General features: G+C 42.8%; 1 protein-coding gene across 2 annotated transcripts in view; it reads right to left on the reverse strand.

Annotated features, from left to right (window-relative positions):
- Window positions 1–12523, reverse strand: part of ZNF512 (zinc finger protein 512) — a gene marked incomplete at its 5' end in the record, with an annotated part of 38506 nt that overhangs the window by 11974 nt on the left and 14009 nt on the right. For both annotated transcript variants that reach the window (NM_001133239.1, NM_001135401.1), the window contains 7 exon segments: window positions 3070–3264; window positions 7811–7978; window positions 8557–8655; window positions 9669–9755; window positions 10294–10418; window positions 11055–11138; window positions 11430–11525. In NM_001133239.1, the coding sequence (NP_001126711.1) occupies window positions 3070–3264; window positions 7811–7978; window positions 8557–8655; window positions 9669–9755; window positions 10294–10418; window positions 11055–11138; window positions 11430–11525 (854 nt within the window).

Below are 12523 nucleotides of genomic sequence, written 5' to 3' on the forward strand. Positions count from 1 at the left end.
GGCATTAGGAGAAGCTAGGTGAAGAGCATTTGGAAACTCTGCTAACTAGTCTAAAATTATTTCAAAATTCAAAGTTTTTAAGAAAGAATATACATTGCTTATATGTACATCAAGAAACAGTGGAAAGATGCACAAGAAGCTAATGAGAATGGTTAACCATGGGGACAGGACAGAACAAGGACAAGGTAGGAGTGGGCTAATTCAATGTTTAGCATCATTTTGAGTTTTTGAACCATTTGAAGAATATGTTATCTACTCAAAAAGATTAAATTTTTATATTTAAGAAAGAATAATGCCTTTTATCTATACGCTGTCAAAAATATAAACCAGGCCATGCACAGTGGCTCAGGCCTGTAATCCTAGCACTTCAGGAGGCCAAGGCAGGCGAATTGCCTGAGCTCAGGAGTTTGAGACCAGCCTGGGCAACATGGCAAAACCCACCTCTACAAAAAATTAGCCAGGCATGGTTGTACATGCCTTAATCCCAGCTACTTGGGAGGCTGAGGCACGAGAATCACTTGAACCTGGGAGGTAGAGGATGCAGTGAACCGAGATCACGTCATTGCACTCCAGCCTGGGTGACAGAGCGAGACGCTGTCTCAAAAAAAAAAAAAAAAAAAAAAAATATATATATATATATATATATACACATATGTAACCTATTTGATGATTTTAGGAAAGCATCTGCTAGATGACAATACCCAACTTTATCAATGAGTTAACAAATATTTATTTATTTATTTTTATTTTTTTGAGACGGAGTCTTGCTCTGTCACCCAGGCTGGAGTGCAGTGGCGCAATCTCAGCTCACTGCAACCTCTGCCTCCCGGGTTCAAGTGAATCTCCTGCCTCAGCCTCTCAAGTAGCTGAGAGTACAGGCAAGCACCTACCACGCCCAGCTAATTTTTTTGTATTTTCAGTAGAGACGGGGTTTCACCGTGGTAGCCAGGATGGTCTCAATCTCCTGACCTCGTGATCCGCCCGCCTTGGACTCCCAAAGTGCTACGATTACAGGTGTGAGCCACCACGCCCGGCAACAAATATTTATTTATTTATTTATTTTTATTATTATTTTTTTGAGATGAAGTCTTGCTCTGTGGCCCAGGCTAGATTGCAGTGGCAAGATCTTGGCTCACTGCACCCTCCGCCTCTCAGGTTCAAACCATTCTCCTGCCTCAGCCTCCCCAGTACCTGAGACTACAGCTGGGACTACACGTGTGTCCCACCCGGCTAATTTTTCTTTTTGAGACAGATTTCCGCTCTTGTCGCCCAGGCTGGAGTGCAATGGCACGATCTTGGCTCACTACAATCTCTGCTTCCCAGGTTCAAGCAATTCTCCTGCCTCAGCCTCCCAAGCAGCTGGGATTACGGGCGCCCGCCTCCACATCCAGCTAATTTTTGTATTTTTAATAGAGAAGAGGTATCATCATGTTAGCCAGGCTGTTCTCAAACTGCTGACCTCAGATGATCGTCCCGCCACGGCCTCCTAAATTGCTGGGATTACAGGTGTGAGCCACTGTGCCCAGCCACTAATTTTAAAAATATTTTTAGTAGAGACGGGGTTTCATCATGTTGACCAGGCTGGTCTCGAACTCCTGACCTCGTGATTCACCCACCTCGGCCTCCCAAAGTGCTGGGATTACAGGCGTGAGCCACTGCGCCCAGCCAGTTAACAAATATTTAAATTTCCTTATGACATCCTATGCATAGTGAAACCTGACTGTGATATCATGAGATAAATATCACTGTGCAAAACCCACATTTAAATTGGATTTAGATAGCCATGTACTTTAGCCTGTAGCAGGAAAAAAAGAATGTAGAAATAAGTCCAAAACAAGAAAGTATACTCTAATACTCAAAAATACAATCCAACTCCTTGGACACCAGGAGCGTCCACCAGGAGTGCACACCTACCACTCTGGACTAATTTTTAGACCAAAAAAGACATAAGTGTTAGAAACTAGGGTATGACCTTCTTTCCTTTTCTTTTCCTTTTTTTTTTTGGAGACAGAGTCTCACTCTGTCACCTAGGCTGGAGTGCAGTGGTCCAGTCTTGGCTCACTGCAACCTCCACCTCCCAGGTTCAAGCAGTTCTCCTGCCTCAGCCTCCTGAGTAGCTGGGATTACAGGCACCTGCCACCACGCCAGGCTAATTTTTGTATTTTTAGTAGAGAGGGGGTTTCACCATGTTGGCCAGGATGGTCTCGATCTATTGACCTCATGATCCACCCACCTCAGCCTCCCAAAGTACTGGGATTACAGCCTTGAGCCACTGTACCCAGCCTTATTTTCTTATAAGACATAACATTCCTCTCACATAGGTCAGAGCCCTATGCCAAATGTGAACTTCTTGATACCCTGGAGAATAAGAGGCCCTTTGCTCCTCTCTTACTCCGTATTACGTATCCCTTCAACCTGTTCCCAAGACTATCTGATAGTCATATATCCTTGTCTCATTTTGGCTAAATAATGCCCTTCCTCTATGATCTATTCTAGTAGAGTCTAATAGATCCAAGGGCTTCCAAACAGGTTCTGCACCCCTGAGAAGTATGCTTGGGGCCGTGTAGGGGAACAATAAAAGCATAAAGAAGAAGAAGGCCAAGTAGACAAGGCTTTGGGCTCACTACTCACAGCTACTCAGAGCAAGTCTGTTTTTAAGTTATTTTATATACTGGTGTTTTGCATAGGATTTTATTTTGAAAAAAGCGGGGGAGAGGAGTTCTGTTACTACAAAACAAACTGAAACCATTTATCTCAACTAAATATAAACTACATATGAGCTAGCAAAACAAAAACACATTACACAAAAATCTAATCTGAGAATTCAGGTTCCCTCTGGAAGTAGTCCAGAATTAAGAGGGCTCTTTAAGGAACTTATGAAACAGACTGTCACTCTAGAACCTAACTGAATCCAAACACCAAAGCTAGATCAGATGTACTCTATCTCCAAGGATAAACAAACAAAATACTGCCTATCACATACTTACTCAAGTGCATTTACATCTCTGTGTACAGTAGACACAATGTTAGACATAATGGTTCCCAAATTGATACATGCTTCTGCCTTACCTTTCGATCATCAGGTACCAGGTCCTGAAGCACCTTCCTCTTGGGCCATTCCTTGGCCAGTTCAGCAGAGGCCAGCTCCTGCAGGTGGTATACAGCTATCTTGGCAGAACGTCTCTGAACTCGGCCCCCACTCTTTGACTCTAGGTTCATCTCCTTTAAGCACTCTGGCTGTCCTGACTCTGGAAAGAAGGATATCTGCAAAAATGAGACACAGCAAAACATAGGCCTGATAAGTGGCATCCATCACAGCCAGTGATTAAAGGCTGAGCTTCCTGCTCTAAATATCAAAAGAGCTATGTAGTAGATTGCTAACCACTAGCATCAAGTTCCACCATATTAATGTATATTTTACTGGTAAAAAAAGCTTCTTAGGGCCAGGCATGGTAGCTCACTCCTGTAATCCCAGCACTTTGGGAGACCAAGGCGGGTGGATCATCTGAGGTCAGGAGGTGGAAACCAGCCTGGCTAACGTGGTGAAACCCTGTCTCTACTAAAAATATAAAAATTAGCTGGGCATGATGGCACACGCCTGTAGTCCCAGCTACTCGGGAGGCTGAGGCAGGAGAATCGCTTGAACCAGGGAGGTGGAGGCTGCAGTGAGCGAAGATTGCGCCATTACACTCCAGCCTGGGCGATAAAAGTGAAACTCTGTCTCAAAAAAAAAAAAAAAAAAAGGCTTCTTAGTGGTTAAAAGACACATTCGTATGCAAAGAGAAAAATCTTAACCCATTCCTCACACTATATATAAAAATTAACTCAAAATGGACCATAGCCCTAAATGTAAAAGATAAAACTATAAAACTTCTAGAAGTTTTATAGCAAGGGAGAAAATGTGTGTGATCCTGTGTATGACGGTTTTTTGATGTGTCAAGTTGGCTGGGATACAGTCATCAGTCAATCAAACATAAATCTAAGTGTATTGATGTGAAGGTATTTTGTAAATGTGATAAAAGTCTATAATCAGTTGACTTTAAGTAAGACAGATCCAGCAGAAGAGGAGGCAGGAGAGATTCAAAGCATGAGAGACATCCAACCTGCTGTCTCTGACTTGAAGACAGCCATGAGCCAGGGAACGCAGGTGGCCTTTGGAAAGTGAGAATTCTTAGCCCACAGCAAATAAGAAAGGAACTCCTGCAACTGCACGGAACTGAATTCTTGAACAATCTGAATGAGTTTGGAAACATGTTCTCTCACTAGAGCTTCTAAAAAAGAACAGCCCTACCAACACTGATTCCAGCCTGGTGAGACTCTAAGCAGAGGAACCAGCTGAGGCATCCTGTAACTGGATTCCTGACCTAAAGAACTGTGAGGTAATCAATGTGTGTTGTTTTAAGCCACTCAGTTTGTGGTGATTCACAGTAGCAACAGAAAATTATACACTGAGGGCCAGACACAGTGGCTCACACCTGTAATCCCAGAACTTTGGGAGGCTGAGGCAGGTGGATCACCTGAGGTTAGGAGTTCAAGACCAGCCTGGCCAACATGGTGAAACCCCATCTCACTAAAAATACAAAAATTAGCCAGGCACGGTGGCGGGCACCTGTAATTCAGCTACTCAGGAGGCTGAGGCAGGAGAATCACTTGAACCCAGGAGGTGGAGGTTGCAGTGAGCCAAGATTGCACCACTGCACTCCAGCCTGGGCAACAGAGCAAGACTCTGTCTCAAGAAAAAAAAAAGAAAGAAAATTATACATTGAGTTAAGCAAAGATTTCTTAGATATAACAAAAGCATTATCCATAAAGAAAAAATATATAAATCAAACTATATCAAAATTTAAAACTCTGTTCTTCAAGAGACAATGTTAAAAAAAAGATAAAGAACTTGTATCCGGAATGATAAAAAACCCACAATATATCCCAAACTTAATAAGACAACAAAAATCTTCCCCCCAAAATGAACAAAGGATTTGAACAGACACTTCATTAAAGACATACAAATCACCAGTAAGCACATGCAAAGATGGTCAACAAGATTAAGCATTGTTAGTCATTAGGGAAATGAAAATTTAAACCACAGTAAAGTACTACTACATACCTATTAGAATGGATCAAAAAATAAAATTGACAATAATAAATGTAGACAAGGATGCAAAGCAACTGGAGTTCTCATACTTCGCTGGTGGGAATGCAAAATGGCACAGCCACTTTGGGAAACAATGCAGCAGTTTCTTATGAAGTTAAATATACATTAATCATATGACCCAGAAATCTCATTCCTAAGTATTTACCCAAGGGAAATTAAAATTTATTTTCACATAAAAACTTTTTGCCAGGTACAGTGGCTCATGCCTGTAATCCCAGCATTCTGGGAGGCCAAGGCAGGCAGATCACTTGAGCCCAGGAGTTCAAGATCAGCCTGGCCAACATGGCAAACACCCATCTCTACTACAAATACAAAAATTAGCTGGGCGTGGTGGCACTCGCCTATAATCCCAGCTACTTGGGAGGCTGAGGTGGGAGGATGGCTTGAGCCCGGGAGGCAGAGGTAGCAGTGAGCCAAGGTGGCGCCACTACACTCCAGCCTGGGCAAAAGAGCGAGACCGTTTCAAAAAAACAACACATAACAATCTTTTTGTTTTTTGTTTTTGAGTCAGGGTCTTGCTCTGTCACCCAGGTTGGAGTGCAGTGGCGCCATCTCGGCTCACTGCAATCTCCGCCTCCTGGGCTCAAGCCATCCTCCCGCCTCAACCTCCCAAGTAGCTGGAACTACAGGCATGTACCACCCACACCCAGCTAATTTTTGTGTTTTCTGTAGAGATGGGGTTTCACCATGTTGCCCAGCTGGTCTCGAACTCCTGAGCTCAAGCGATCCACCTGCATCAGCCTCCCAAAGTGCTGGGATTACAGGCATGAGTCATTGTGCCCAGCCCAAAAACCTTTGTGAATTTTATAGCAGCTTTATTTGTAATCGTCAAAAACTAGAAACAACCAAATGTTCTTCAACTGGTAAGTAGATAAACAAACTTGAAACATCCATACAATGAAATCCTAGTCAGAAAAAAAGAGGAATAAACTAATGATACATGCAACACATGGATGAATCACAAATGGATTATGGTAAATGAAAGAAGTCAGACTGAAAGGCTACACGCTGTATGGTTCAATTTATATGACATTCTGAAAAGGGTAAAACTATAGGGTCAGAAAATAAATCAGTGGTTGCCAGGGGCTGTAGCTGGAGGAAAAGGCTGACTAAAAGGACACAAGTCAACTTGAGGTGGTGATAGAATTGTAAAACATCTTTTTTTTGTTTTGAGACAGAGTCTCACTCTGTCACCCAGGCTGGAATGCAGTGGTATGATCACAGCTCTGCAGCCTCAACCTTCTGGGTTCAAGTGATCCTCCCACCTCAGTTTCCCAAGTACTCGGGACTACAGGTGTACACCACCATGCCTGGCTTATTTTTTCATTTTTTGTAGAGACAGGGTCTCACTATGTAGCCCAACCTGGTCTCAAACTCCTGGGGTCAGGCAATCCGCCCACCTCAGCTTCCCAAAGTGCTGAGATTACAGGTGTGAGCTAAGGCACCCTGCCTAGTCTATGTGTTGAGTGTGATAGTGGTTACATGACTGGATACATGTGTCAAAATTCTTATAATTATGCACTAAAATGGTAAACATTACCATGTGCAAATTATATCTTAACAAATGACTCTAAAAAAAAAGAAACCACAGGGTGGGAAACCTTGGAAATGTAATGAGAAAAAAAAAAATTTAAACCAAAAAAATGAAAGAGGAACCAGCTGGACAGATGCCCATAAAAGCTCTAGCTATGGGGGAATGCCTTTAGTTTTAAAAGTATAACAATGGGGCTGGGCACAGTGGCTCATGCCTATAATCCCAGCACTTTGGGAGGCCGAGGTGGGCAGATCACCTGAGATCGGGAGTTCGAGACTAGCCTGGCCAACATGGTGAAACCCCATCTCTAATAAAAATACAAAAATTAGCTGGGCGTGGTGGCACACGCACCTGTAATCCCAGCTACTCGGGAAGCTGAAGTAGGAGAATCACTTGAACCCAGGAGGCGGAGGTCGCAGTGAGCCAAACTGCTCTACAGCACTCCAGCCTGGGCAACAGAGGGAAAGTCTGTCTCAAAAATACATAAATACATAAATACATAAATAAATTAATTAATTAATTAATGGGCTGTGCAGGGTGGCTTGCACCTATAATCCCAGCACTTTGGGAGGTCAAGGTAAGAGGATCGCTTGAGGCCAGGAGTTTGAGACTGGCCTGTGCTACATAATGAGACCCCCGTCTCTACAAAAAATTAAAAACAAAGAATTAGCTGGCCATGTGATGCAAGCCTGTAGTCCTGGCTACTTAGGAGCCTGAGGCAAGAAGATGGCTTGAGCCCAGGAGTTCGAGGCTGCAGTGAGCTATGATCCCACCACTGCACTCCAGCCTGAGACAGCAAGATCTTGTCTCTTAAAGAAAAAATAATAATAATAATAATATATATATACACACACACACTATATAAAAATATATAAGATATAAAATATATAATAATGAGTTTACTTCTGCCTGGACTATACTTTGAATTTTTATTTATCTAACCTAATAATGTTAAAAAGGCAGAAATAAGGACAAAGAAAGAATAAAGACGAGACAACACACAAGCATTCAGAGATTAAAAGAGGATACAAATGAGGAACCAAACACATATGGGAAGATAGAGGGGTAAGGACTCACCACGAAATACATCCCCACGCAGGGTATAGAAAGGAATCAGTACTCACAGGCCCATGCTCTGACCTCAGGTGATATGCAAGTCCAGCCTTCGACCTATATGGTTTTCCACAGTGGTGACATTTCAGGGTCATCTTTTCCAGCTCTGCAGCCCCTTTGCCACATTTTCTGACATGGTAGAGATATCCCATGATGCTGGTGAAGCTACTGGAGCAACTCTGAACACAGGAGAGAAGCCTAAACTATAATCTTACATCTTTTGACATGATCCCTAAATTTCTAAACAGCCATAAAGCATTCACCACCACAAAATACAAATAGACCCTCTGATTTCAGTAGACCCTCTCCACCATCTCCCATCAGCACAACCCTTCCTTGTCTCTGGCCATCCTACTTTGATCAAGCATGATTTTCAATCAGCTTAGTCAGCCCTTGATAAACTATAACTGTGCATCTACTCTATGTCAGAGCTTTCTCCTTGGTCTGTGATCCAACCCCACCCCAATATCAAATACCCAGCAATATATACCAAAGTTCAGCACAGTGAGGGGTCACTGGGATCCTCTTCATCACATTAAAAAAAGGATGGTAAGGAAACCCCATCAAACAAAGGGAAGGGGGAGAAAAATAAATTTTTGGAAATGAGGAAGAAAATAAATAACTATTAATGATTCAAGAGACCAAGATAGTACAGAACTAGGAAGTCTACAATGAGGAAGAGAAGAAATGGAAAGAAGAACAAAAGACATTGACCTGAGAATTCAGGCAAAAGGAATTGCTGTCCTTGGGCCCTTACCTCACGCATGCACCTGAGCTTTCCCAGTCTCTTTAGAACTGTTCGGAGCCTTTCCCTCTCACTTGGCTCATCTATTTCATCTCCAGCTTTCAAAATGGGCTAGAAATCAAGAGAAGTAAACAAGAAGATGATTCATGGAAAAGACAGACACACGGAAAAAAAAATCAGAGGAGAATCAAGGATTGGACTGGCAGCTAAGCTGGTGCCAATGAAGCCCAAGTTTTCTGACTCCTGGTGTTCTCCATCTTCTCCTGGACAAAGGAAGTGAATATAATGGAAATAAGAGTTCTGAGCCTCTACCTCCCAGGATATGAACCTTTGGAGCTAACCTAAACACACAAATATTTATGGATTCACTGCAAAGGTTTTGTTGTGCATAACTCTTTTATCAAAAGGGTCTTCTTGCTAACACCCTTATAAAATCCCAGAGCCATCTGCACTGAGATATCTACACTCACGTAAGTAAAAGACATCCAGGCCGGGCGCGGTGGCTCACGCCTGTAATCCCAGCACTTCGGCAGGCCAAGGAGGGCGGATCACCCGAGGTCAGGAGTTCGAGACCAGCCTGGCCAACATGGTGAAACTCAGTCTCTACTAAAAATACAAAAAATTGCTGGGCGCGATGGCTCACGCCTGTAATCCCAGCACTTTGGGAGGCCGAGACAGGCAGATCACCTGAGGTTGGGAGATCGAGACCAGCCTGACCAACATGGAGAAACCCCCATCTCTACTAAAAATACAAAATCAGCCAGGTGTGGTGGCGCATGCCTGTAATCCCACCTACTCGGGAGGCTGAGGCAGGACAATCGCTTGAACCCAGGAGGCAGAGGTTGCGGTGAGCCGAGTTTGCACTGTTGCACTCCAGCTTGGGCAACAAGAGCGAAACTCTATCTCAAAAAACAAAACAAAACAAATTAGCCAGGCATGGTGGTGCACGCCTGTAGTCCTAACCACTCAAGAGGCTGAGACACGAGAATCGCTTGAATCAGGAGGTGGAGGTTGCAGTAAGCTGAGATCGTGCCACTGCACTCCAGCCTGGGCAACAGAGTGAGACTCCATCTCAAAAAAAAAAAGACATCGAAACACTCACAAAAGAAAGAAGACACTCTTACCAAACTATTATGATTTGCCATGACGTGATACTTCATCCCTGCCAGTGAACGAAGTTGTTTCCCACAATGATGACAAGTAAACATTTCCTAGAAGGAAAAATACTGCTCAGTGCTAGGTTGTTCCACAGAGAAACAGAATGTCACGAAGTCCTACTCAAATGCTTTCATCTATGTCTCCTTTATTTCTCAAACTCAATAGTCAATAAATCTCAAAATCCCAGAAACTCAGTGTCATGTCTTCAAGGGCAAAATAAAGGCAATTCACTTTTAAAATAATAAGAATGACCGTTAACTGAATATTTGCCAAGTAATGGGCCAGGCACTCAGCCCTGTGTTACTTCTTTCTTATCCTCTCATGGACTACATAGGTTTTTATTATTTTGTATTTATTATTTTTTCTCTATTTTACAAATGAAACTGGGGTCTACATATAAAAAGCTAAATGCCACACTAGTATGTGGCTAAGAGAAGATTCAAACCTAACTCTGTCAGATCCAAAGCCTGTTTCCTTTATTATACAATGCTGCTTTTCATCCATTATAACCAGCATATCCAACACAGCAAAAGAGGTCTAAAGTCTGGGTAAACATATCGTTAACAGTTATGAAACGCCAAAATATCTAACCTGCTTGCAGTTTTCCATGTGTTTCTTTAAGCCCTCTATGGTTTTCCTCCCCACTGCCTGGCAGGTAGGGCAGGAGACACTGCCTTTATCAACGATTTCTAAGTACCATTGCTCCTCCAAACTGCCTACAAAGGAGAGAAAGAAACACTTTGTAATCTGCAGTATTCTCCAGAAACAAAAAGCATAATCCCACAATTTAGGAAAAGTATCATAAAATGGTTTTTCCTTTTCCTGGTAGACTGCAATGAAGAGACTCTTGCTGGGTATAACTTCTAAAAGTAGTATTTTTTAGACAGTGAAGAGTTTCTGAAAACTCCTACTCATTTCGCCATGATAAAAACCACTGAGAACCGCTCCAAAGCCCAGTTGCTTCAAGAATTAGGCAGCGACATTTTTCACCACAGGATATAACAACAGGATACTGAGAAATGTCACAGCCTGTCTGCTGAGTGTTTCTTATGTGCCTGAGACTATGCTAAATGTTTTTATCCATTTAATTTTCAAAACAATTCCAACTGCCTTTATTACCCCTATTCATAGACAGGAAAACTGAGACAAGAGGAAATTAAATAAATTGAGGCAGGTCACAAAGTTAATGAAGAGCCAAAACTTGAGCAAAGGTCTGTCTGACTCCAAACTCGGGCCCTTAGTAATTGCCTCCTTAAAGAAATGCTTTAGTACCTCATTCCTTCACAGACAACACCAACAACAAATCAGAGTGTGAGAACTACATCTCACAAAACTTCCAAAAGAAAACATACCTGCTGCATAAACTGGTGGTTCCTTCCGAATACGACGGGCCTGCGATTTGGGATTGGGCTGAGTTTTAGGCCGTTGCTTCCTCCCTGACATAAGACAGAAACTTGAAGCCCAGCATGTCACCCTTGCTAATACCGAAATCTCTTCCCTCTCCTCCTCTTCAACACCCTATTTCCCAGTCCCTCAACGGACTGACTGCCTAAGTCATGACAGAATGAAAGAGTATAATGAGGCAGGATGGAGGCCATTCCCTCCCAAACAATTCAAAGGGCTCAGAGGTCACTGAAGGGCTCAAACTAAGGCTTCTCTTTCCTTTACCCTCAAAGAATAAAGCTCAGTCACCCAGGGAAAAAGAAGTAGCAAAGTTACTGCCTTACCATAAAGCTTATGCTTCTTCTGAGGAAACTCTCGATAGTCTTCATCTTCTTCCTGCCTGGGTTTCCTTTTTCCCTTGGCTGATACTCCACCTGACCCTGAAGTACCATACAAAAACAAAACAAAAACTCAGCACACTTTGTAAATGAACATCTAGGCCTGTCTTCAAAACATCATTCACAAGACCATCAAAGGGAAAGATCATCAGTGAACACAGGCCTCAGAGAAATGTCTGCAACATTTTTAGGGAAGTTGGTGTAACTTCTCATTAACTGACCCACTCCCCCTTTCTTTTTATATTGTTATCTATCCCAAATCATCCATTGTTCCTTATGAATAATAAGGGCATTCAAGCAATGTGTTTTGCTTAATCTTGACTTGAGGCTAACAAGAGGATAAGAATTGCTTAAGATAGAGGGCTAGCCACCAAGGACCCTTGAGACTGTGACGATCTAGAATATTCTCCCCTGAATAAACCTTACACCAGCCCCTAAATCATCAACAGAGGATCAAACTAGAAGAAAAGGGGGGCCAGGCATGGTGGCTCACGTCTGTAATCCCAGCACTTTGGGATTACAGACTTTGGCCGAAGTGGGCGGATTACCTGAGGTCGGGAGTTCAAGACCAGCCTGACCAACATGGAGAAACCCCGTCTCCACTAAAAATACAAAATTAGCCAGGTGTGGTGGCGCATGCCTGTAATCCCAGCTACTCAGGAAGCTGAGGGAGGAGAATCGCTTGAACCCAGGAGGGTGCGGTGAGCCTGAGCTCAAGTCATTGCACTCTAGTCTGGGCAACAAGAGTGAAACTCCGTCTCAAAAAAAAAAAAAGAAGAAGAAGAAAAGGGGAATTCAAATCCTACAAAGAGGAAAATCAAATGCTAAGTATAATCTAGAGGAGTAAGATTAGCAGAATTTCACTCTATCACACAGCAGTTCATGAAGCTAACAGAACAGGATGCAATTGCCTAACACCTTAAATTTTTTTAAATCACTAATGAGAAACAAATATGTGGCATTTCATACTCTTTTTGTTTTTTGAGACGGACTCTCGCTCTTTCCCAGGCTGCAGTGCAGTGGCGCAATCTCTGCTCACT

Source organism: Pongo abelii, chromosome 12 (assembly GCF_028885655.2).
Source record: "Pongo abelii isolate AG06213 chromosome 12, NHGRI_mPonAbe1-v2.0_pri, whole genome shotgun sequence".
Lineage (NCBI taxonomy): Eukaryota > Metazoa > Chordata > Mammalia > Primates > Hominidae > Pongo > Pongo abelii.